Source organism: Rhinoraja longicauda, chromosome 34 (assembly GCF_053455715.1).
Source record: "Rhinoraja longicauda isolate Sanriku21f chromosome 34, sRhiLon1.1, whole genome shotgun sequence".
Classification (NCBI taxonomy): domain Eukaryota; kingdom Metazoa; phylum Chordata; class Chondrichthyes; order Rajiformes; family Arhynchobatidae; genus Rhinoraja; species Rhinoraja longicauda.
In genome coordinates this window covers 17,347,692-17,374,739 of record NC_135986.1, presented here as the reverse complement: position 1 = coordinate 17,374,739, position 27,048 = coordinate 17,347,692, and the positions used below count along the sequence as shown (strand labels likewise).

Below are 27,048 nucleotides of genomic sequence, written 5' to 3'. Positions count from 1 at the left end.
CCTCCCCACTCCCACCCTAGGAGATAGATTTAAACTTTAAAAATGTGAATAACTTTATATAAAATATAACACCGATTTCAATGAGACTTCTTCCATTAGCACCAAAGGGATGACGGTGAGTAAGGCGGGACTAAAATTGTCGCGCTATCGTGTACCGGTTTGGCTGTAGTTCAGGAACAAACAAACAAACAAACAAGAGTTTTAGTGTATAGATAGATGGGCCAAACACGGGCAGGTGGGAAACTTGAGGAAGGATATTCTTGCTATTGAGGGCGTGCAGCGTAGGTTCACCAGGTTAATTCCCGGAATGGCGGGACTGTCATTTGTTGAAAGACTGGAGCGACTGGGCTTGTATACACTGGAATTTAGAAGGATGAGAGGAGATCTTATCGAAACGTATAAGATTATTAAGGGGTTGGACACGTTAGAGGCAGGAAACATGTTCCCAATGTTGGGGGAGTCCAGAACCAGAGGCCACACAGTTTAAGAATAAGGGGTCGGCCATTTAGAACGGAGATGAGGAAAAACTTTTTCAGTCAGAGAGTTGTGAATCTGTGGAATTCTCTGCCTCAGGAGGCAGTGGAGGCCAATTCTCTGAATCCATTCAAGAGAGAGCTAGATAGAGCTCTTAAGGATAGCGGAGTCAGGGGGTATGGGGAGAAGGCAGGAACGGGGTACTGATTGAGAATGATCAGCCATGATCACATTGAATGGCGGTGCTGGCTCGAAGGGCCGAATGGCCTCCTCCTGCACCTATTGTCTATTGTCTGTTGTCTATTGACTAAGTGTAGATGGGGCGTATGTTGGTCGGTGTGGGCAAGTTGGGCCTAAGGGCCTGTTTACCCGCTCTATCACTCCACGACTATGATTTCTGCCGTCAAGTGAAAAGTTGGACACCATTAATAAGGAAGTCTGAATGTGCCACTTAGATATTAATCAATCGGGGCAGAGTGCACGCTGATTTATTGATAGGAAACCATGTTTGACAAATCTGTCAAGAGTCTTTGCGGGTTATGAAGTGAGAGAACAAATGAGGTGGAAGGTGTTGAAGTGTGCTTGCATTTTCACAAGGCCTTCACTGATTATCAAACACAATTGGAGCTGAGACAAATATATCACAGATCACGTGACAGTTGGAAAAGCGAGCTGGGGGATTGTGGGGGGGGGAAGGATTGTCCAGTATCTGTGCACAGTGGACGGACGGCTCGATTGTAATCGTAATCATACAGCCCTTTAGAAACAGGCCCTTCGGCCCATCTAGCCCACGCCGACCAGTTCGGTACAGTTTAGTTCATTGTCACGTTTATAGACAATAGACAATAGGTGCAGGAGGAGGCCATTCGGCCCTTCGAGCCAGCACCGCATTCAATGGGATGATGGCTGATCATCCACAATCAGTACCCCGTTCCTGCCTTCTCCCCATACCCCCTGACTCCGCTATCCTTAAGAGCTCTATCCAGCTCTCTCTTGAATGCATTCAGAGAATTGGCCTCCACTGCCTTCTGAGGCAGAGAATTCCACAGATTCACAACTCTCTGACTGAAAAGGTTTTTCCTCATCTCCGTTCTAAATGGCCGACCCCTTATTCTTAAACTGTGGCCCCTGGTTCTGGACTCCCCCAACATTGGGAACATGTTTCCTGCCTCTAACGTGTCCAACCCCTTAATAATCTTATATGTTTCGATAAGATCCCTTCTCATCTTTCTAACTTAGTTTAGTTTAGAGATACAGCGCGGAAACAGGCCCTTCGGCCCACCGGGTCGGCGCCGACCAGCGATCTTTAGTCGGAGGGCGGTGAATCTGTAGTTTGTCCCAATCGGGACCACACTTGTCCCGTATCAGGCCCGAAGGGGAGCTGTAGGTCCGGACACTGTAGGCCCGGAGGCTGTAGGCCCGGGGGCCACTGTAGGCCCGGACACTGTAGGCCTGGACACTGTAGACCCGGACGCTGTAGGCCTGGACACTGTAGGCCCGGACACTGTAGGCCCGGACACTGTAGGCCCGGACACTGTAGACCCGGACACTGTAGGCCCGGACACTGTAGGCCCGAACGCTGTAGGCCCGGACGCTGTAGGCCCGGACGCTGTAGGACCGGGCACTGTAGGACCGGGCACTGTAGGCCCGGACACTGTAGGCCCGGACACTGTAGGCCCGGACACTGTAGGCCCGGACACTGTAGGCCCGGACACTGTAGGCCCGGACACTGTAGGCCCGAACACTGTAGACCCGGACACTGTAGGCCCGGACACTGTAGGCCCGGACACTGTAGGCCCGGGCGCTGTAGGCCCGGGGGCCACTGTAGGCCTGGACAGTGTTGGCCCGGATGCCCAGGCGCCATTGCTGGAGCGGGAGCACGTGTCCTTTATTTGGGAGTTAGAAAGTTGCCAACCCTGGCCGGCACAGACGAGTGGGCCGAAGGGCCTGTTTGCCTGCTGTAGGGCTCCGGCTCGGGCCTGTGTGGAGAATTGAATCCACAATCTCACAGATTCTGCCCAACCCACGGCTCTAGCTTTGAACAGCAAGCTCTTCAAGTGGCCTGTTATGAAAGCCTTTTGAAATGCAAGATATTCTGTCCTTTGCTTATCTTCTCGGCTGGTTATTTCCTCAAGGGGGCTGATCAAATGAGTTATCGAACACGATTCCTTGCATGAAAGCCTTTCCAGTCTGTTTAATCATATTATAATATTCCAAGTGCTCTCCGATCCACTCCGACTGCAGTGTTTTCTCCTGATAACAGAAGTCAGATCAGCTCGTCTTGTTCCCATTTTTCTAACCTCTTCTCCTTCCTCTCGAGCTGATGGATAATCAAGGATGCACATCTAAGAAACATTTGTACGGGGACCTGGGTGGGAATAGGAATTCCTGATCAGTGTGGGTGTCAGGGGTTATGGGGAGAAGGCAGGAGAATGGGGTTAGGAGGGAGAGATAGATCAGCCATGATTGAATGGCGGAGTAGACTCGATGGGCCGAATGGCCTAATTCTACTCCTATGACCTTACGACCCAAAATGTCACCCATTCCTTCTCTCCAGAGATGCTGTCCGTCCCGCTGAGTTACTCCAGCACTTTGTGTCTATCTGCGGTGTACACGTGACAATAAAATAAACAGGAAAAAAAGGAGATTCATTTGTAATGTTCCCGTTGTAGGAATGGGGGGGATTGGAGAGTTCAGGAGAGTTTCTGGAATGGGAACCCAGTTGGGAGTTGATTGGAAGATACAGCGTGGAGACAGGCCCTTCGGCCCACCAAGTCCATTGATTGCCCAGTCCCGCTCTGTCCAACTGGTCCTTTCCAGACAGACAGCACCCGTAGTCAGGATCGAACCTGGGTCTCTAGTGCTGTGAGGCAGTAGCTTCACTGTGTAATCTAAACCAATTTTATCCTTTCCCCATATTACCATAATTTCCCCCCAGAATCCGCCCCTCGTTGTTTACTTTAGCGTAGTTTAGTTTAGAGATACAGCGCGGAAACAGGCCCTTCGGCCCACCGGGTCCGCGCCGACCAGCGAACCCCGCACACTAACACTATCCCACACACACACACGAGGGATCATTTACACACGCACCAAGCCAATTTAGCTACGCACCCGCACGTCTTTGGGGTGCGGGAGGAAATCGAAGATCTCGGAGAAGACCCACGCAGGTCACGGGGAGAACGTACAAACTCCGTACAGACAGCGCCCGCGGTCGGGATGGAACCCGGGTCTCCGGCGCTGCAAGCGCTGTAAGGCAGCAACTCTACCGCTGCGCCAATTTACACAGGCCGATTGATTTTGTTTTAGTTTGGAGAGATGGGCACATTGGCGCAGCGGTAGAGTTGCCACCTCACAGCGCCAGAGACCCAGGTTCCATCCTGACCGCGAGTGCTTGTCTGTATGGAGTTTGTATGTTCTCCCCGTGACCTGCGTGGGCTTTCTCCAGGCGCTCCGGTTTGCGTGCGGGGATCACTGGTCGGCGCGGGCTCGGTGGGCCGAAGGGCCTGTTTCCGCACTGTATCTCTGAACTAAACTAAAATTAAGAACAGACCACAGAGGCTTCAGACTTATCGAAACGTATAAGATTATTAAGGGGTTGGACACGTTAGAGGCAGGAAACATGTTCCCAATGTTGGGGGAGTCCAGAACCAGGGGCCACAGTTTAAGAATAAGAGGTCGGCCATTTAGAACGGAGATGAGGAAAAACTTTTTCAGTCAGAGAGTTGTGAATCTGTGGAATTCTCTGCCTCAGAGGGCAGTGGAGGCCAATTCTCTGAATGCATTCAAGAGAGAGTTAGATAGAGCTCTTAAGGATAGCGGAGTCAGGAGGTATGGGGAGAAGGCAGGAACGTGGTACTGATTGTGGATGATCAGCCATGATCACATTGAATGGCGGTGCTGGCTCGAAGGGCCGAATGGCCTCCTCCTGCACCTATTGTCTATTGTCAGACGAGTGCTTTAGAAGTTGGGAAGACAATTAAAAGGGAGTTTGTTTTCCACCTGCATTGCGACTTCTGTACCAGCTGGTGCTGGAATATTTTATAAGCCAGCAACTAAAAGGTGGACGGACGCTAAAAGCTGAAGTGACTCAGTGGGACAGGCAGCATCTCTGAAAGGAACCCCTTCCTTCTCTCCAGAGATGCTGCCCGTCCCGCTGAGTTACTCCAGCACTTTTTGTGTCTTATCTTTGGTTTAAACCAGCGTCTGCAGTTCCATCCGACACAAACTAAAATGGGGATGGGTGCAGGGAACTATGCAGGACCAGGAGGCCATTCAGCCTGATATCTACCCCTGCTATCCCACCTGGAGACATCCTCAATGATGCCAAACGTAAAATTCCACAGTGTCCACCACCTCTTAGTGGGGATAAATGGGTATTGCGTGCGGTTTTACGCAACCTCCGTTCGGCGAACACACTCGGTCCCGCTCCCCTAACACACTCCGTTGGCCCACACTTTCCGGGCCTACAGTGTCCCCCCCAGTCTACAGTGTCCGGGCCTACAGTGTCCGGGCCTACAGTGTCCGGGCCTACAGTGTCCGGGCCTACAGTGTCCGGGCCTACAGTGTCCGGGCCTACAGTGTCCTGGCCTACAGTGTACGGCCTACAGTGTCCGGGCCTACAGTGTCCAGGCCTACAGAGCCCCCAGGGCCTACAGTGTCCGAGCCTGCAGTGTCCGGGCCTACAGTGTCCAGGCCTACAGTGCCCCCCGGGCCTATAGTGTCCGGGATTACAGTGTCCGAGCCTGCAGTGTCCGGGCCTGCAGTGTCCGGGCCTACAGTGTCCAGGCCTACAGCGCCCCCCGGGTCTATAGTGTCCGGGATTAGTGTCCGGGCCTGCAGTGTCCGGACCTGCAGTGTCCGGGCCTACAGTGTCCAGGCCTACAGCGCCCCCCGGGTCTATAGTGTCCGGGATTACACTGTCCGGGCCTACAGTGTCCGGGCCTGCAGTGTCCGGGCCTACAGTGTCCAGGCCTACAGTGTCCGGGCCTACAGTGTCCAGGCCTACAGAACTTATAAACCCCAGTGTGTAGGACATTGCAGGGATCGCTGGATGGTGCAGACTCGGCGGGCCAATGAGTCTGTTTCCGCGCTGGATCTCTAAACTAAACGAAAGTCCTAAGAGTCACCAAAGTTGAAAGATGTGCAGGTTTGTAGGTAAATTGGCCTCTGCAAAATGTCCCTGGTGTGTCGGATAGTGGACGTGTAACGGGCAAGACACAAGACGTAACTCAGCGGGACGGGCAGCATCTGTGGAGAGAAGGAATGGGTGGGGTGACGCTTCAGGTCGAGGCCCTTCTTCTGAACGCAGGTCGGTGTGGACCCGGTGGGCCGAAGGGCCTGTTTCCGCGCTGCATCTCGAAATCTAAAAGAGGATTGAGATCCCAGCCGTGCTAATGGCTTCCCTAAACAACATTAAAGATAGCAGATCGCGATGCATTTCATCTTCTTAAGTGGGATTCATTTTTAATTCCATGCAAATGGCAGTTTAACGAGACCAATCAATAATTTAGTACGTTTTAGGCCGAGATCTATTTTTCATTCACTCGGACGAGTTTCTACTGCTGATTTAGTAGAACTAATTATAATGGGGGTGTTCCACTGAAACGATGTTCCTTAGAAACATAGAAACATAGAAAATAGGTGCAGGAGGAGGCCATTCGGCCCTTCGAGCCAGCACCGCCATTCATTGTGATAATGGCTGATCATCCACAATCAGTAACCCGTGCCTGCCTTCTCGCCATATCCCTTGATTCCACTAGCCCCTAGAGCTCTATCTAACTCTCTCTTAAATCCATCCAGTGAATCGGCCTCCACTGCCCTCTGTGGCAGAGAATTCCACAAATTCACAACTCTCTGGGTGAAAAAGTTCCTTCTCACCTCAGTTTTAAATGGCCTCCCCTTTATTCTTAGACTGTGTGGGGCCCCCTGGTTCTGGACTCCCCCAACATTGGGAACGTATTTCCTGCATCTAGCTTGTCCAGTCCTTTTATAATTTTATACGTATCTACAAGATCCCCTCTCATCCTTCTAAACTCCAGTGAATCCTTCACAGTGATCGACCATCCCTTTGTGTGTGTGAGACACAAAATGCTGGAGTAACTCAGCAGGTCAGGCAGCATCTCGGGAGAGAAGGAATGGGTGACGTTTTGGGTCGAGACCCTTCTTCAGACTAGCCCGGTGGAAAAGGGAAACGTGAGGTTACAGACGATGGTGTAGAGAGTTATAGAACAATGAGTGATAGATATGCAAGAAAATAATGGTGATAATGGAAACAGGCCCTTTAGTTTAGTTTAGTTTAGAGATACAGCGCGGAAACAGGCCCTTCGGCCCACCGGGTCCGTGCCGCCCAGCGATCCCCGCACACTAACACTATCCCACACACACTAGGGACAATTTTTACATGGTTCTGGTCTCCCCACAACATCGGGAACATGTTTCCTGCCTCTAACGTGTCCAACCCCTTAATAGTCTTATACGTTTCGATAAGATCCCCTCTCATCCTTCTCCCTATAACCCCTGACACCCGCACTAATCAAGAATCTATCTATCTCGGCCTTAATAATATCCACTGACTTGTGGCCTCCACAGCCGTCTGTGGCAAAGAATCCCACAGATTCACCGCCCTCTGACTGAAGAAATTCCTCCTCATCTCCTTCCTAAAAGAACGTCCTTTAATTCTGAGGCTGTGCCCTCTGGTCCTAGACACTCGCACTAGTGGAAACATCCATGATAGAATGGCGGAGTGGGCTGGATGGGCCGAATGGCCTAATTCTGCTCCTGTGAGTTATGTATTTATGAACTTAATGACAGCAGAAGACAGATTTGCAGAGTCTGTCGCTGTTGGCCTGCGAGATCAGGCTTCAAGTGGAGCGTTGCTACGGGCAACGGACGGGTATCCGAAACTTCTAACTAGGCCACAGCATCGAGAGCAGTGACTGCTCCCTCCCTCCCTCCCTCTCTCCCTCTCTCCCTCCCTCCCTCCCCTCCCTCTCTCCCCTCCCTCCCTCCCTCCCCTCCTCCCTTCCTCCCTCCCACCTTCCCTTCCTCCCTTCCTCCCTCCCTCCTTCCCTCCCTCCCTCCCCCCTCCCTCCCTCCCTCCTTCCCTCCCTCCCTCCCTCCCTCCCTCCCTCCCTCCCTCCCTCCCTCCCTCCCTCCCTCCCTCCCTCCCTCCCTCCCTACCCCACTCCCTCCCTCCCTCTCTCCCTCCCTCCCTCCCTTCCTCCCTCCCTCCCTCCCTCCCTCCCTCCCTCCCTCCTCTCTCAGTATATGCTGAAGTGGGAATGTTGTTGAGATCCAGTCCTCTTATTCCCGGGATGGCGGGAGAGACAGAGTAGACCAAGCCTCCACACAACATTGGAGCCGATGTGTTTGGCAGAGGGTGGTGAATCTGTGGGATTCTTTGCCACAGATGGCTTTGGGGGCCACAATTCAGTGGATATATTTAAGGCAGAGATAGATAGATTCCTGATTAGTGCGGGTGTCAGGGGTTATGGGGAGAAGGCAGGAGAATGGGGTTAGGAGGGAGAGATAGAACAGCCGTGATTGAATGTCGGAGTCGACTCGATGGGCCGAATGGCCTAACTCTACTCCTATCTCTTATGATCGTGTATTCATAGAGTCAGACAGCCTGGAAACAGGCCCTTCGTCCCGACCTGCCCCCGCCGACCAACATGCCCCATCTACGCTAGTCCCACCTGCCCGCGTTTGGCCCGTACCCTTCCAAACCTGTCCTATCATTGCTCCATTGAGGGCGGCCAGCGGTAGAGTTGCTGCCTCACAGCGCCAGAGACCCGGGTTCGATCCCGACCACGGGCGCCGTCTGTACGGAGTTTGTACGTTCTCCCCGTGACCCGCGTGGGTTTTCTCCGAGATCTTCGGTTTCCTCCCACACTCCAAAGACGTGCAGGTTTGTCGGTTAATTGGCTTGGTGTAAATGTAAATTGTCCCCAGTGTGTGTAGGATAGTGTTAGTGTGCGGAGATCGCTGGTCGACGCGGACCCGGTGGGCCGAAGGGCCTGTTTCCGCGCTGTATCTCTGAACTAAACTAAACTAAGACCAGTCTTACCGAAGATAGACACAAACTGCTGGAGTAACTCAGTGGATCAGGCAGCATCTTTTAGTTTAGAGATACAGAGCGAAAACAGGCCCTTCGGCCCACCGGGTCCGCACCGACCAGCGATCCCCGCGCACTAACACTATCCTACACACACTGGGGACAATTTTTACATTTACACCTTGCCAATTCTCCTACAAACCTGCACGTATTTGGAGTGTGGGAGGAAACCGAAGATCTCGGAGAAAACCCGCCCCTCCCTCTCTCTCGAGAAAAGGAACGGGCGACGTTTTTCGGGTCGAGTCCCTTCTTCAGACTGAAAGATATAGGCTGCGCCACCGTGCCGCCCCTCACAAGATTATATGCAATATCCTGCATATCATAATCTTACAATAATCTAATCCAATTTTAATCTCTCCATATTGTCATCAATATTCGACCCCCTCGCCTACAAGCTAAATGCAATTAGTTTTAGATTGGCACAGCGGTAGAGTTGCTGCCTTACAGCGAATGCACCGCCAGAGACTCAGGTTCGATCCTGACTACGGGCGCCGTCTGTACGGTGTTTGTACGTTCTCCCCGTGACCTGCGTGGGTTTTCTCCGAGATCTCCAGTTCCCTCCCACACTCCAAAGACGTGCAGGTTTGTAGGTTAATTGGCTTGGTGTACGTGTGTAAATTGTCCCCAGTGTGTGTGTGGGATAGTGTTAGTGTACGGTATCGCCGGTCAGCACGGACTCGGTGGGCCGAAGGGCCTGTTTCCGCGCTGTATCTCTAAACTAAACTAAACTAAAATTTAGTCTTAGTCTTACAGATACAGCACGGAAACAGGCCCTTCGGCCCACCGTGTCCGTGCCGCCCAGCGATCACCCGCTCACACACTGGTTCTACATTATCCCACTTTCTCATCCACTCCCTACACATTGGGACCAATTTACAGAGGGCCTATCAACCTACAAACCCAAATGCTGTCTGTGCGGAGTTTGTACGTTCTCCATGTGACCGTGCGGATTTTCTCCGGATGCTCTGGTTTTCCTCCCACACTCCAAAGTCGTACGGATTTGTACGCTAATTGGCTTCGGTAAAAATAATTGCAAAATGTCCCTAGCGTGTGTGGGATAATGCTAGTGTGCGGGGATCGCTGGTCGGCACGGACTCGACGGGCCGAAGGGCCTGTTACCGTGCTGTATATCTAAACTAAACTAAACGGAAAACATGCAGGTTTGTAGGTTAATTGGCTTCTGTAAATAATAAATTGCCCCGTGTGTATGTAGGATATAGAAACATAGAAACATAGAAAATAGGTGCAGGAGGAGGCCATTCGGCCCTTTGAGCCAGCACCGCCATTCATTATGATCATGGCTGATCATCTACAATCAGTAACCTGTGCCTGCGTTCTCCCCATATCCCTTGATTCCACTAGCCCCTAGAGCTCTATCGAACTCTCTCTTAAATCCATCCAGTGATTTGGCCTCCACTGCCCTCTGTGGCAGAGAATTCCACACATTCACAACTCTCTGGGTGAAAAAGTTCCTTCTCACCTCAGTTTTAAATGGCCTCCCCTTTATTCTAGGACTGTGTGTGGCCCCTGGATCTGGACTCGCCCAACATTGGGGAACGTTTTTCCTGCATCCAGCTTGTCCAGTCCTTTTATAATTTTATACGTCTCTACAAGATCCCCTCTCATCCTTTTAAACTCCAGTGAATACAAGCCCAGTCTTTTCAATCTTTCCTCATATGACAGTCCCGCCATCCCAAGGTGGTGCTAGTAGCACAAGGTGATCGCAGAAAGACAATACAAGATTACAATCGATCCATTTGCAGTGTGTAGATAGATTCATGATAAGGGAATAACGTTCAGTGCAAGATAAAGTCCGATCAAGGATAGTCCGAGGGTCACCAAAGAGGTAGATAGTAGTTCAGCACTGCTCTCTGGTTGTGGTAGGATGGTTCAGTTGCCTGATAACAGCCGGGAAGAAACTGCCCCTGAATCTGATGGTGTTTTTTCACACTTCTGTACATGTTTCCGCACTCTATCTCGAAACTAAACTTCAGCATCTGCAGACTCTTGCAATTTCACTGCCGTACATGATAATTGACTGTCTCTTATTTTTGCATCTAGATTTTGCCACTTGATATATTTAATAGTTGTGCTATTAGTTCCAACGTTACTGTATTTTTAGAAGTCCAATCCAAGTCATCTGATTGTAAAACCCCTGGTAGTTATTTAATTAAACCAGCCGTTTGCGAGTTTCATTAGTGAACAGCGAATTAAGTGGCTTTGAATGAATCTAATGAATCCAGTCTATCAGAGCTAGCTAGCCTGCCCAATAGAATCGGGCGGACACGGTGACGCAGCGGTAGAGTCGCTGCCTTACAGCGAATGCAGCGCCGGAGACCCGGGTTCCATCCCGACTACGGGCGCCGTCTGTATGGAGTTTGTGCGTTCTCCCCGTGTCCTGAGTGGGTTTTCTCCGAGATCTTCGGTTTCCTCCCACACTCCAAAGACGTGCAGGTATGTAGGTTAATTGGCTTGGTAAATGTAAAAATTGTCCCTAGTGTGTGTAGGATAGTGTTAGTGTGCGGGGATCGCTGGGCGGCGCGGACCCGGTGGGCCGAAGGGCCTGTTTCCGCGCTGTATCTCTAAACTAAACTAAACTAATAAGCTATCTATGTTGGACTTATGTGGAGGCCATATCCTCTTCAAGTTCCACAGTTTAGACTTCTTAAGTTCATAACTACTTCAAGCAGTAATAGCCCATTGGACCCCTCAAGTCCACTCCGCCATTCAATCATGGTTGATCTATCTCTCTCTCCTAACCCCATTCTCCTGCCTTCTCCCCATAACCCCTGACACCCACACTAATCAAGAATCTATCCATCTCTGCCTTAAATATATCCACTGACTTGTGGCCTCCACAGCCGTCTGTGGCAAAGAATCCCACAGATTCACTGCCCCCTGACTGAAGAAATCCCTCCTCATCTCCTTCCTAAAGGTGCGTCCTTTAATTCTGAGGCTGTGCCCTCTGGTCCTAGACTCTCCCACTAGTGGAAACATCCTCTCCAAATCCACTCTATCCAGGCCACTCACTATTCTGTACATTTCAATGCCTCATCCTTCTAAACTCCAGTGAGTACAGGCCCCGTGCCGACAAACGCTCATCGTACGTTAACCCACTCATTCCTGGGATCGTTCTCGTAAACCTCCTCTGGACCCTCTCCAGAGCCAGCACGCCCTTCCTCAGATACGGGGCCCAATTTTCATGAATTACACATTCTTAGTTCAAGTTTAAAACCTGATCCAAGCCTACACAGAATCATAGAAACATAGAAAATAGGTGCAAGAGGAGGCCATTCGGCCCTTCGAGCCAGCACTGCCATTCAATATGATCACAGCTGATCATCCACAATCTGTACCCCGTTCCTGCTTTCTCCCCACATCCCTTGATTCCATTAGCCCTAAGAGCTAAATCTAACTCTTTCTCTTGAGAACATTCAGTGAATCGGCCTCCACTGCCCTCTGTGGCAGAGAATTCCACAGATTCACAACTCTCCTGGTGAAAAAGTTTTTCCTCATCTCTGTCCTAAATGGCCGACCCCTTATTCTAAAACTGTGTGACCCCCTGGTTCTGGACTCCCCCCAACATCGGGAACATTTTTCCTGCATCTAGTCTGTCCAATCCCTTAAGAATTGTAAGATCCCATCTCATCTAAATCCCAGTGAATACAAGCCCGGTCGACCCATTCTTTCATCATATATTAGTCCCGCCATCCCGGGAATTAACCTGGTGAACCTACGCTGCACTCCCTCAATAGCAAGGATGTCCTTCCTCAAATTAGGAGACCAGAACTGCCTCCGCTCAGTCCGCCTGAACCTACCTGATCTCCCGGTTGCCAAACACTTTAACTCCCCCTCCCACTCCCACACTGACCTCTCTGTCCTGGGCCTCCTCCATTGTCAGAGTGAGGCCCAGCACAAATTGGAGGAACAGCACCTCGTATTTTGCTTTGTTTAACGTGGGGAGACTGGAGCACAGACAGCCACCACATGGTCCTTGACAGATCTGGGTCAGGATCCAGTGGCGTGGAGTCCAAGACCACCGGGGACCCTTTTCTGCTGCAGCCTTCCCAGCCGTTGTGACGCTCCACTAAAGTCAGCCGTCAATAGTAAACCTACGCTGCACGCCCTCAATAGCAAGAAGGATATTCTTGCTATTGAGGGCGTGCAGCGTAGGTTCACCAGGTTAAATCCCGGAATGGCAGGACTGTCATATGTTGAAAGACTGGAGCGACTGGGCTTGTATACACTGGAATTTAGAAGGATGAGAGGGGATCTTATCGAAACGTATAAGATTATTAAGGGGTTGGACACGCTAGAGGCAGGAAACATGTTCCCGATGTTGGGGGAGTCCAGAATAAGGGGCCACACAGTTTAAGAATAAGGGGTCGGCCATTTAGAACGGAGATGAGGAAAAACTTTTTCAGTCAGAGAGTTGTGAATCTGTGGAATTCTCTGCCTCAGAAGGCAGTGGAGGCCAATTCTCTGAATGCATTCAAGAGAGAGCTAGATAGAGCTCTTAAGGATAGCGGAGTCAGGGGGTATGGGGAGAAGGCAGGAACGGGGTACTGATTGAGAATGATCAGCCATGATCACATTGAATGGCGGTGCTGGCTCGAAGGGCCGAATGGTCTCCTCCTGCACCTGTTGTCTATTGTCTATTGTCTATCCTCCGCCTCTTCCACCGTTGAGGTCTTGGTTGGATCGCTCTTTGTCAGGGACCTCCCCCTCGACCGTACTACCATGGGTGACCCTACCAGGAGCGTAGCTCCAGATGCATCGCTCTCAGGATCTCAGGACCACACAAGCTTCTTCACCACGACAAGGTGACAACACCCACCTCCATTTCAGTCTGAAGAAGGGTCTTGACTATGAAATTTCACCTATTCCTTTTCTCCAGAGACGCTGCCTGACCCGTCTGTAGAAGGTAGACGCACAGAGTCTTTTACCCAGAGTAGGGGAATCGAGGACCAGAGGACACAGGTTCAAGGTGAAGGGGGGACAAAGATTTAATAGGAACCCGAGGGGTAACTTTTTCACACAGAGGGTGGTGGGTGTGTGGAACGTTCTGCCAGAGGAGGTAGTTGAGGCTGGGACTATCCCATCGTTTAAGAAAAAATTGGACAGGTACATGGATAGGACGGGGTTGGAGGGATATGGGCCAAACGCAGGCAGGTGGGACTAGTGTAGCTGGGACATTTTGTTGGTCGGTCTGGGCGAGTTGGGCCGAAGGGCCTGTTTCCACACTGTATCACTCTGTGACTCCATGACTAAGTTGTAGAGGGTCAATGATCAATGGTCAACGACAGACACACAAAAAAGCTGGAGTAACTCAGCGGTGGAGCCCACAATGGTCCATCTGTCGAGGTTGGTGAGGGTCGCTGGATGGGGCTTGCCGAACCTCCTCGGCCTTCTACGGGACGTCTCTGACCGCCTTCTCCCCCCCCCCCCCACCTTTCCCCCCCTGCAGGCGAACCTCCGGACGGCTTCCGGGACATCCTGCTGCGGGAAGGACCCGAGGGTTTCGCCAAGGCGGTGAGGGAGCACCGGGGCCTGCTGCTGACCGACACCACCTTCCGAGACGCCCACCAGTCCCTGCTGGCCACCCGCGTCCGCACCCACGACCTGAAGCTCATCTCCCCCTACGTGGCACACAACCTGCACCAACTCTTCAGCATCGAGAACTGGGGAGGTAAGAACAGCTGTCTGCCCTGCAACCTTCCAATGAATCAATGGCCAATGAATCAATGGATTAATGGTCAATGGACTAATGGTCAATGGATTAATGGATCAATGATCAATGGATTAATGGATCAATGATCAATGGATTAATGCTCAATGGATTAATGGTCAATGGTCAATGATCTGGAATCTGGAGTATGGTGTGCAGTTCTGGTCGCCAAATTATAGGAAGGATGTCGACAAAATGGAGAGGGTACAGAGGAGATTTACTAGAATGTTGCCTGGGTTTCAGCACTTAGGCTACAGAGAGAGGTTGAATAGGTTGGGTCTTTATTCTTTGGAGCGTAGAAGGTTGAGGGGGGACTTGATAGAGGTTTTTAAAATTTTGAGAGGGACAGACGGAGTTGACGTGGGTAGGCTTTTCCCTTTGAGAGTGGGGAAGATTCCAACAAGGGGACATAGCTTCAGAATTGAGGGACAAAGGTTTAGGGGTAACATGAGGGGGAACTTCTTTACTCAGAGGGTTGTGGCTGTATGGAATGGGCTTCCGGTGGAAGTGGTGGAGGCGGGCTCGATTTTATTATTTAAGAGTAAATTGGATAGGTATATGGATAGGAGGGGATTGGAGGGTTATGGTCTGAGTGCAGGTAGATGAGACTAGGTCAGGGAGAATGGTCGGCGTGGACTGGTAGGGCCGTACAGGCCTGTTTCCATGCTGTAGTTGTTATATGTTATATGTTATATGTTATATCAATGGATTAATGGTCAATGGATTAATGGTCAATGGATTAATGGTCAATGGATTAATTGTCAATGGATTAATGGTCAATGGTCAATGGATCAAAAGTCAATGGTCAATGGATCAATGGCCAATGGTCAATCGATCAATGGTCAATGGATTCATGTCAATGGATTAATGGTCAATGGATTCATGGTCAATGATCAATGGATCAAAAGTCAATGGATTAATGGTCAATGATCAATGAATCAATGGTCAATGAATCAATGGTCAATGAATCAATGGTCAATGGATCAATGGTCAATGGATTCATGGTCAATGGATTAATGGTCAATGGATTAATGGTCAATGGGTTAATTGTCAATTGATTAATGGTCAATGGGTCAATGGTCAATGGATCAAAAGTCAATGGATCAATGGATCAATGTTCAACTGTCAATGGATCAATGGTCCATTATCAATAGTTAATGGGTCAATGGTCAATGATTCAATAGTCAATTGGTTAATGGTCAATTGTAAATGGATCAATGGTCCAATGGATTAATGGCCAATGGTCAATGATCAATGGAATAATGGTCAATGGATTAATGGTCAATGGTCAATGATCAATGGATTAATGGTCAATGCGTCAAAAGTCAATGGATCAATGATCAATGGATTAATGGATCAATGGTCCATGCATCAATGGATCAATGGTCAATGATCAATGGATTAATGGTCAATGCGTCAAAAGTCAATGGATCAATGGTCAATGGATTAATTGTCAATGGAATAATGGTCAATGGATTAATGGTCAATGGTCAATGGATCAAAAGTCAATGGATCAATGGATCAATGGTCAACTGTCAATGGATCAATGGTCCATTATCAATAGTTAATGGGTCAATGGTCAATGATTCAATAGTCAATGGGTCAATGGTCAATTGTCAATGGATCAGTTGGTAAATGGTTGATGGTCCATTATCAATTGTCAATGGTCAATTGCCAATGGATTAATGGTCAATTGTCAATGGTCAATAGTCAATGGTCACTAGTCAATGGATCAATGGGTTAATGGGTCAATGGTCAATAGATTAATGATCAAATGTTAATGTTCAATGGTTCAATGGTCAATTGTCAATAGTCAATGGTCAATGGATTAACGATCAATGGTCAATGGCCAATAGTCAACAGTAAATGGTCAATAGTCAATGGATTAATGGTCAATGGTCAATGGTCAATGGATTAATGGCCAATGGTCAATGGATCAATGGTCAATGGTCAATAATCAATTGGACCAATGGATCAGTGATCAATGATCAAAAGTCAATGGTCAATAGTCAATGGATCAATGGCCAATGGTCAATGGGTCAATGGTCAATAATCAATTGGATCAATGGTCCAACGGATCAGTGGTCAATGATCAAAAGTCAATGGTCAATGGTCAATGATCAAAAGTCAATGGGTCAATAGTCAATGGATCAATGGCCAAGATGAATGGTCAATGGTTTAATTGTCAATGGGGCAATGGTCACTGGTCAATAATGGATGGTCGATGATCAATGGTCGATGGTTCAATGGTCAATGGTTCAATGATTAGTGGATCAATGGTTCAATAGTTCAATGGTCAATGATGGACACAAAAAGCTGGAGTAACTCCGCGGTAGAGCCCACAATGGTCCATTGTTGGCTGTGGGGGGAAGGTGATAACGAGTTGTACAGACAGTGGAACTCAACAGGACGACAGTGAAACTAGTACAACGACAAGGGTGGGGGAGGGAAAGAGAGAGAGAGGGAAAGCAAGGGTTACTTGAAGTTGGAGAAGTCAATGTTCATACCGCTGGGGTGTGAGCTGCCCAAGCGAAATATGAGGTGCTGTTCCTCCAATTTGCGCTGAGCCTCACTCTGACAGTGGAGGAGGCCCAGGACAGAGAGGTCAGTGTGGGAGTGGGAGGGGGTTAAAGTGTTTGGCAACCGGGAGATCAGGTAGGTTCAGGCGGACTGAGCGGAGGTGTTGAGCGAAACGATCGCCGAGCCTGCGCTTGGTCTCGCCGATGTACAGGAGTCCACACCTGGAACAGCGGATACAGTAGATGAGGTTGGAGGAGGTGCAAGTGAACCTCTGCCTCACCTGGAAAGGCTGTCGGGATCTGTTTGTAGCTAGACTTGAACTTAAAGTCACTGAAAGTAAGCATGCAGGTACAGGAGGCAGTGAAGAAAGCCAATGGAATGTTGGCCTTCATAACAAGAGGAGTTGAGTATAGGAGCAAAGAGGTCCTGCTGCAGTTGTACAGGGCCCTAGTGAGACCGCACCTGGAGTACTGTGTGCAGTTTTGGTCTCCAAATTTGAGGAAGGATATTCTTGCTATTGAGGGCGTGCAGCGTAGGTTTACTAGGTTAATTCCCGGAATGGTGGGACTGTCGTATGTTGAAAGACTGGAGCAACTAGGCTAGTATACACTGGAATTTAGAAGGATGAGAGGGGATCTTATCGAAACGTATAAGATTATTAAGGGATTGGACACGCTAGAGGCAGGAAACATGTTCCCAATGTTGGGGGAGTCCAGAACCAGGGGCCACAGTTTAAGAATAAGGGGTCGGCCATTTAGAACGGAGATGAGGAAAAACCTTTTCAGTCAGAGAGTTGTGAATCTGTGGAATTCTCTGCCTCAGAAGGCAGTGGAGGCCAATTCACTGAATACTTTCAAGAGAGAGCTAGATAGAGCTCTTAAGGATAGCGGAGTCAGGGGGTATGGGGAGAAGGCAGGAACGGGGTACTGATAGACAATAGACAATAGACAATAGGTGCAGGAGTAGGCCATTCAGCCCTTCGAGCCAGCACCGCCATTCAATGCGATCATGGCTGATTACTATCAATCAGTACCCCGTTCCTGCCTTCTCCCCATACCCCCTCACTCCGCTATCCTTAAGAGCTCTATCCAGCTCTCTCTTGAAAGCATCCAACGAACTGGCCTCCACTGCCTTCTGAGGCAGAGAATTCCACACCTTCACCACCCTCTGACTGAAAAAGTTCTTCCTCATCTCCGTTCTAAATGGCCTACCCCTTATTCTCAAACTGTGGCCCCTTGTTCTGGACTCCCCCAACATTGGGAACATGTTATCTGCCTCTAATGTGTCCAATCCCCTAATTATCTTATATGTTTCAATAAGATCCCCCCTCATCCTTCTAAATTCCAGTGTATACAAGCCCAATCGCTCCAGCCTTTCAACATACGACAGTCCCGCCATTCCGGGAATTAATCTAGTGAACCTACGCTGCACGCCCTCCATAGCAAGAATATCCTTCCTCAAATTTGGAGACCAAAACTGCACACAGTACTCCAGGTGCGGTCTCACCAGGGCCCGGTACAACTGTAGAAGGACCTCTTTGCTCCTATACTCAACTCCTCTTGTTACGAAGGCCAACATTCCATTGGCTTTCTTCACTGCCTGCTGAACCTGCATGCTTCCTTTCATTGACTGATGCACTAGGACACCCAGATCTCGTTGAACTCCCCCTCCTCCTAACTTGACACCATTCAGATAATAATCTGCCTTTCTATTCTTACTTCCAAGATTGTGGATGATCAGCCATGATCACATTGAATGGCAGTGCTGGCTCGACGGGCCGAATGGCCTCCTCCTGCACCCATTGTCTATTGTCTATTGGACTTTATCTTGCACTAAACGTTATTCACCTTATTCCATTTATCACGTTTAGTTTATTTAATTCAGAGATACAGCGCGGAAACAGGCCCTTCGGCCTAACGGGTCCGCGCTGCTCAGCGATCCCCGCACACTAACACTATCCTACACGCACTAGGGACAATTTGTACATTTACCCAGCCAATTAATCCACAAACCTGCACGTCTTTGGAGTGTGGGAGGAAACCGAAGATCTCGGAGAAAACCCACGCAGGTCACGGGGAGAACGTACAAACTCCCTACACAAACATGTACATACACACATATATTCACACACACACGCACATATACACACACACACACACACGCATGCGCACACACACACACACACACACACACATATACACACACACACACAGCGCGCACACACACACACACACACACACACACACACATATACACACATACACACACACACAGCGCGCGCGCACACACACACACACACACACACATATACACACACACACGCGTGCGCACGCACACACACACACACACATATACACACATATACACACTGTGCACATACAGAGGCAAATCCATATTAATGCAGACACTCACTAAATAACAAAACTACATTTAAATGTCGTAACCTTTAAACACAGTGGCGTGTAATTAGCATAAATTAAAGCTGTAGTGGTTGGTGAATGTTAATGTGGGGCCCGTGTCTGTGCTCGCGATGGACCAGCACATAATCAAAAGTCCTCTCCCCTTGAACAAAGTTCTTTACAGTTAATTGATCCTAAGTGGCAGCGCATCTAACGAGCACAGATCTGCCTCCGTGATGGTGGCTGCTCAGTGGAATATCGGGCAGTTCCCCCACAGGTGGCAGGATGAGCCAGTCACAAGCAGCGGCACGCTGGCACAGCGGGTAGAGCCACTGCCTCACAGCGCCAGAGACACGACTTCCATCCCCACCTCGGGTGCTGTATGTGTGTGTGTGTGTGTATATGTGCGTGTGTGTATATGTGCGTGTGTGTGTGAATATATGTGTATGTAGATGTGTGTAGATGTGTGTGTGTGTATGTGCGTGCGTGTGCAGTGTGTGTGCGTGCATGCGTGTGTGTGTTTGTGCGTGTGTGTGCGGGCATGCGCGTGTGTGTGTGTTTGTATGCGGGCAGTGTGTGTGCGGGCAGTGTGTGTGTGCATGTCAGTGTGTATGTGCGTGCGTGTGTGTGTGTGTGTATGTGCGTGCGTGTGTGCGTGCGTGTGTGTGTGGGTGAGTGTGTGTGTGTTTGTGTGTGTGTGCGGGCAGTGTGTGTGTGTGTGTGCGCGTGTGTGTGTGCGGGCAGTGTGTGTGTGCGTGCGTGTGTGTGTGCGGGCAGTGTGTGTGTGTGCGGGCAGTGTGTGTGTGCGGGCAGTGTGTGTGTGTATGTGTGTGCGTGTGCGTGTGCGTGTGTGTGTGGGCAGTGTGTGTGTGCGGGCAGTGTGTGTGTGCGGGCAGTGTGTGTGTGCGTGTATGTGTGTGTGTGTGTGTGCGGGCAGTGTGTGTGTGCCCATTGTGACAGGCCAGCCTAGCTGGCATGACCAGAAGCTCTGACCAAGGCCTGCGATGAGCAAACAAAGTACTTCTTCTCCCCCCACTGCGATGAGAACATTGCAAATCTCCAGCTCATTCCCAGCATCACGAGTTTCATAAAACACTAAACTGCAGAAATAATTCTCCCTGCACGGAATGGGTAACGAGAGAAAGAGATACAGAGAGAGATACAGAGAGAGAGAGAGAGAGACAGAGAGAGAGAGAGATACAGAGAGATACAGAGAGAGACAGAGAGATACAGAGAGAGACAGAGAGAGAGAGAGAGAGAGAGAGAGAGAGAGAGAGAGAGAGAGAGATACAGAGAGATACAGAGAGAGAGAGATACAGAGAGAGAGAGATACAGAGAGATACAGAGAGAGACAGAGAGAGAGAGAGAGAGAGAGAGAGAGAGAGAGAGAGAGAGAGAGAGGAAGGGAGAGAGGAAGGGAGAGAGGAAGGGAGAGAGGAAGGGAGAGAGGAAGGGGGAAATAGAGCTATATATATATGTATATATATATATCTGCAGTTATTTTCTTATATTATATATATATAAATTTTATATAGACACAAATGGTGGCACAGTGGCGCAGCGGTAGTGTTGCCGCCTTACAGCGAATGCAGCGCCGGAGACCCGGGTTCGATCCCGACCACGGGTGCTGTCTGTACGGAGTTTGTACGTTCTCCCCGTGACCTGCGTGGGTTTTCTCCGAGATCTTCGGTTTCCTCCCACACTCCAAAGACGTGCAGGTTTGTAGGTTAATTGGCTTGGTGTAAATGTAAAAATTGTCCCTAGTGTGTGTAGGATAGTGTTAGTGTGCGGGGATCGCTGGTCGGCGCAGACCCGGTGGGCCGAAAGGGCCTGTTTCCGCGCTGTATCTCTAAACTATAAACTAAATTAAACTCAACAAAAAGCTGGGGTAACTCAGCGGGTCGGGCAGCATCTCTGGAGAGAAGGAATGGGTGACGTTTCGGGGCGAGACCCTTCTTCAGACTGAAAGTCACGGCAAAGGGAAACGAGAAGTACTAATGATGGTGCAGAGAGATATGGGCGGTCACGGTGGCGCAGCGGTAGAGTTGCTGCCTCACAGCGAATGCAGCGCCAGAGACCCGGGTTCCATCCTGACTACGGGCGCCGTCTGTACGGAGTTTGTACGTTCTCCCCGTGACCCGCGTGGGATTTCTCCCGAGATCTTCGGCGGAGAAGGGGGTCTCGACCCGAAAAAAGTCATCCGTTCCTTCCCTGCCCTGTCCCACTGAGTTCCTCCAGCCTACATTTTGTGTCCAGCTTCAGTTTAGGCCAGCGTCTGCAGTTCCTTCCTGCGCGTTTTTGTCCGCTCCACTGCGACGAATCTTCTCAAGGGGAGCCTGCTTTGAAGAAGTTCTCCTCTCACCGATGAGACTAGTGCATCGCCCTCTCTCACTGCCCCCCCTCCGTGACTCTTTCCTGCTCTCCCACCAGACGTCTTTTTTTGTAGGGAAATAACTGCAGATGCTGGTACAAATCGAAGGCATCCCAAAAAGCTGGAGCAACTCAGCGGGTCAGGCAGCATCTCAGGAGAGCAGGAATGGGTGACGTTTCGGGTCTCGATTCCTTCTCTCCAGAGATGCTGCCCGACCCGCTGAGTTACTCCAGCTTTTTGCGATACCCCTGATGTCTTTTTCGCATCTCTTTCATTCAGTTGTACAGGGCCCTAGTGAGACCGCACCTAGAGTACTGTGTGCAGTTGTACAGGGCCCTAGTGAGACCGCACCTGGAGTACTGTGTGCAGTTGTACAGGGCCCTAGTGAGACCGCACCTGGAGTACTGTGTGCAGTTGTACAGGGCCCTAGTGAGACCGCACCTGGAGTACTGTGTGCAGTTGTACAGGGCCCTAGTGAGACCGCACCTGGAGTACTGTGTGCAGTTGTACAGGGCCCTAGTGAGACCGCACCTGGAGTACTGTGTGCAGTTTTGGTCTCCAAATTTGAGGAAGGATATTCTTGCTATTGAGGGCGTGCAACATAGGTTCACCAGGTTAATTCCCGGAATGGCGGGACTGTCGTATGTTGAAAGACTGGAGCGACTGGGCTTGTATACACTGGAATCTAGAAGGATGAGAGGAGATCTTATCGAAACATAAATTATAAGATTATTAAGGGGTTGGACACGTTAGAGGCAGGAAACATGTTCCCGATGTTGGGGGAGTCCAGAACCAGGGGCCACAGTTTAAGAATAAGGGGTAGGCCATTTAGAACGGAGATGAGGAAAAACTTTTTCAGTCAGAGAGTTGTGAATCTGTGGAATTCTCTGCCTCAGAAGGCAGTGGAGGCCAATTCTCTGGATGCTTTCAAGAGAGAGCTAGATAGAGCTCTTAAGGATAGCGGAGTCAGGGGGTATGGGGAGAAGGCAGGAACGGGGTACTGATTGAGAATGATCAGCCATGATCACATTGAATGGCGGTGCGTACAGGCTCGAAGGGCCGAATGGCCTCCTCCTGCACCTATTGTCCATCTGTCTTTATCTCTCGACCTCACCATCTCCAACTCCCGTTTCCCTGACTAGTCTGAAGAAGGGTCTCGACCCGAAACGTCACCCATTCCTTCTCTCCAGAGATGCTGCCTGACCCGCTGAGTTGCCTTTTTGCATCTACCCGTACACTAGCACTATCCTTCACACCAGGGACAATTCGCAGAAGCCAATTAAACTGCAAATCCGCCCCTCTTTGATCTTTGTTGACTTTTGGACTTTAAGAGAGAGAGTCAGATAGAGCTCTAGGGGCTAGCGGAATCAAGGGGTATGGGGAGAAGGCAGGCACGGGTTACTGATTGTGGACGATCAGCCATGATCACAGTGAATGGCGGTGCTGGCTTGAAGGGCCGAATGGCCTCCTCCTGCACCTATTGTCTATGTTTCTACGACTATCAGAGGTACTGCGGGCTCATCGACCCGCCGAGCCCGTGCCGACCTGCGATCAATCCTTTAAACCAGCGTCTGCAGTTTTTTATTTCCCTGCATAAGTTAATAAGGGATAGGAGTAGAATCGGGCCATTCGGCCCATCAGGTCTACTCCGCCATTCAATCAGGGCTGATCTATCTCTCCCTCCATTTGAAGGTATTTATTCACAAAACGCTGGAGTAACTCAGCGGGACAGGCAGCATCCCGGGAGAGAAGGAACGGGTGACGTTTCAGGTCGAGACCCTTCTTCAGACTGATCCACAGAATGCTGGAGTAACTCAGCAGGTCAGGCTGACCCGCTGAGTTACTCCGGCCTTTTTCCGCTGCTCAGAACCGAGAAACGTCAGGTTAATATTTTGACAGGAAACCTTGTTAATATTTACAATTAGAAGTCCCTGCCAACACGGATAATGGGAATAGTTTCATTAGCATTTACAGTGAGAAAACCTTGGCTGCCTTTAACGCGGCAAGATTATTTGCCAGTGTTTATTCTTAAACAGTTTACAGCAGGAAGTCCCTGTGCAAGACGAGAACATTTGGTCACAAGTCAAAGGTATTTATTCACAAAATGCTGGAGTAACTCAGCAGGTCAGGCAGCATCTCAGGAGAGAGGGAATGGGTGACATTTTGGGTCGAGACCCTTCTTCAGACTGATGTCAGGGGGGAGGGACAAAGGAAGGATATAGGTGGAGACAGGAAGATAGAGGGAGAACTGGGAAGGGGGAGGGGAAGAGAGGGACAGAGGAACTATCCAAAGTTGGAGAAGTCAATGTTCATACCACTGGGCTGCAAACTACCCAGGCGAAATATGAGGTGCTGTTCCTCCAATTTGCGGTGGGCCTCACTATGGCACTGGAGGAGGCCCATGACAGTAAGGTCAGACTGGGAGTGGGAGGGGGAGTTGAAGTGCTCAGCCACCGGGAGATCAGGTTGGTTAAGGCGGACTGAGCGAAGGTGTTGAGCGAAGCGATCGCCGAGCCTGCGTTTGGTTTCGCCGATGTAGAGAAGTTGACATCTAGAGCAGCGGATACAATAGATGAGGTCTCAAGTCAAGGGCGTTTAATTAGTGGTGGCGCGGTGGCGCAGCGGGTAGAGCTGCTGCCTCACATCGCTGGAGACCCGGGTTCCATCTCGACCATGGGCGCTGCCTGTACGGTGTATGTACACGTTCTCCTCGTGACCTGCGTTACTCCAGCATTAGCATATCATATCATATCATATATATACAGCGCGGAAACAGGCCTTTTCGGCCCACCAAGTCCGCGCCGCCCAGCGATCCCCGCACATTAACACTATCCTACACACACTAAGGACAATTTTTTACATTTACCCAGTCAAATTAACCTACATACCCGTACGTCTTTGGAGTGTCTTTTTATGTGTCTATCCCCCTACTCAGAGCTGAGAGGGTTTGGTTATTTTTTCTCTCCCCCTAAAACTAGTTTAGTTTAGAGGTACAGCGCGGAAACAGGCCCTTCAGCCCACCGAGTCCGTCCCGACCAGCGATCCCCGCACACTAACACTATCCTACACACACACACTAGGGACAACTTTTACATACAAACCTGCACGTCTTTGGAGTGTGGGAGGAAACCGGAGATCCCGGAGTAAACCCACGCGGGTCACGGGGAGAACGTACAAACCCCGTGCAGACGGCGCCCGTAGTCGGGATGGAACCCGGGTCTCCGGCGCTGCATTCGCTGTAAGGCGGCAACTCTACCGCTGTGCCACCATGGCCATGCCCACCCGAGTTCTGCCTTGAAGACGCAGGTCGGTCTTGGATCAGTCGAATCCTTGGATCCCCTTGCACCCCAGCGTTTTGTTTCTGTCTTCGGTGTAAGACAACTAGGGACTGGGAATAGAGTCTCTTGACTGAGAAGTTCCAGTGTTGGGGCCCTCATTTGCGACTTTGCAAAATGGTGGCAAAACATGGCGGCAAAAACATGGCGGAAAAACATGGCGGCAAAAACATGGCGGCAAAAACATGGCAGCAAAAACATGCCGGGAAAACATGGCGGAAAAAACATGGCGGAAAAAACATGGCGGCAAAAACATGGCGACAAAAACATGGCGGCAAAACATGGCGGCAAAAACATGGCGGCAAAACATGGCGGCAAAACATGGCGACAAAACATGTGTAAGATAAGCAAAAAAGAATTTCACTGTGCAGTTGTATCTGTGACAAATTAACCACCATCGAGCAAATAATCTCACCAGCCTCTTTACGAGAATGGTCGCAGGAATGAGCGGGTTAACGTACGATGAGCGTTTGTCGGCACTGGGCCTGTACTCGCTGGAGTTTGGAAGGATGGGGGGGGGGGGGGGAAACTCGTTGAAACGTACAGAATAGTGAGCGGCCTGGATAGAGTGGATGTGGAGAGGATGTTTCCACTAGTGGGAGAGTCTAGGACCAGAGGGCACAGCCTCAGAATTAAAGGACGTTCCTTCAGGAAGGAGATGAGGAGGAATTTCTTTAGTCAGAGGGCGGTGAATCTGTGGGATTCTTTGCCACAGACGGCTGTGGAGGCGAAGTCAGTGGATATTTTTAAGGCAGAAATGGATAGATTCTTGATTAGTATGTCTGTCAGGGGTTAGACAATAGACAATAGACAATAGACAATAGGTGCAGGAGGAGGCCATTCGGCCTTTCGAGCCAGCACCGCCATTCAATGTGATCATGGCTGATCATTCTCAATCAGTACCCCGTTCCTGCCTTCTCCCCATACCCCCTGACTCCGCTATCCTTTAGAGCTCTATCTAACTCTCTCTTGAATGCATTCAGAGAATTGGCCTCCACTGTCTTCTGAGGCAGAGAATTCCACAGATTTACAACTCTCTGAGTGAAAAAGTTTTTCCTCATCTCAGTTCTAAATGGCCTACCCATTATTCTTAAACTGTGTGGCCCCTGGTTCTGGACTCCCCCAACATTGGGAACATGTTTCCTGCCTCTAACGTGTCCAACCCCTTAATAATCTTATATGTTTTGATAAGATCTCCTCTCATCCTTCTAAATTCCAGTGTATATAAGATATTTTCATATTTATTTTCATATTTCAGATACAGCGCGGAAACAGGCCTTTCGGCCCACCGAGTCCGCGCCGCCCAGCGATCCTCGCACATTAACACTATCCTACACACACTAGGGACAATCTTTACATTTACCCAGTCAATTAACCTACATCCTTCTAAATTCCAGTGTATCCAGGGATTACGGGGAGAAGGCAGGAGAATGGGGTTAGGAGGGAGAGATAGGTCAGCCACGATTGAATGGCGGAGTAGACTCGATGGGCCGAATGGCCTAATTCTGCTCCTATCGCATATGAACTTGAACCGTGGACAGTGTGCGGGCAGCGTTCAGCTGGATGGGACCCAGCGATTAAGTCTCTGTTGGGGAGTACAGCCAATACCTTTATTATTAATTTGTGGGATTGAGGTAAAGCTCTGACTTTAAGGAGTTCTACGTGGTTGAGCCGTGCACAGCGAGGAAAGCCTTCAGAAGATGAAACGGGATTTAGATCGGATATTTAATTTAGTTTAGTTTAGTTCAGGGATACAGCGCGGAAACAGGCCCTTCGGCCCACCGTGTCCGCGCCGACCAGCGATCCCCGCACACTAACACTATCCTACACACACCAGGGACAATTTACATTTATACCAAACCAAGGGCGGTCACGATGGCACGGCGGTAGAGTTGCCACCTTACAGCGCTTACAGCGCCAGAGACCCGGGTTCCATCCGGACTACGGGCGCCGACTGTACGGAGTTTGTACGTTCTCCCCGTGACCCGCGTGGGTTTTCTCCGAGATCTTCGGTTTCCTCCCACACTCCAAAGACATGCGGGTTTGTAGGTTAATTGGTTTGGTAAATGTGTAAATTGTAACCGAGTGTGTGTAGGATAGTGTTAGTG

The 27,048-nt window shown here is 50.0% G+C and overlaps 1 protein-coding gene across 1 annotated transcript in view; it reads left to right on the top strand.

Moving 5' to 3' along the window:
• The window catches only part of LOC144609614 (pyruvate carboxylase, mitochondrial-like), an 87,858-nt gene that overhangs the window by 31,149 nt on the left and 29,661 nt on the right, over nucleotides 1–27,048 (top strand). The window contains exon 4 of the mRNA XM_078428113.1: nucleotides 14,055–14,276. Within this exon, the coding sequence (XP_078284239.1) occupies nucleotides 14,055–14,276 (222 nt within the window). The remainder of the gene's footprint in view (nucleotides 1–14,054; nucleotides 14,277–27,048) is intronic.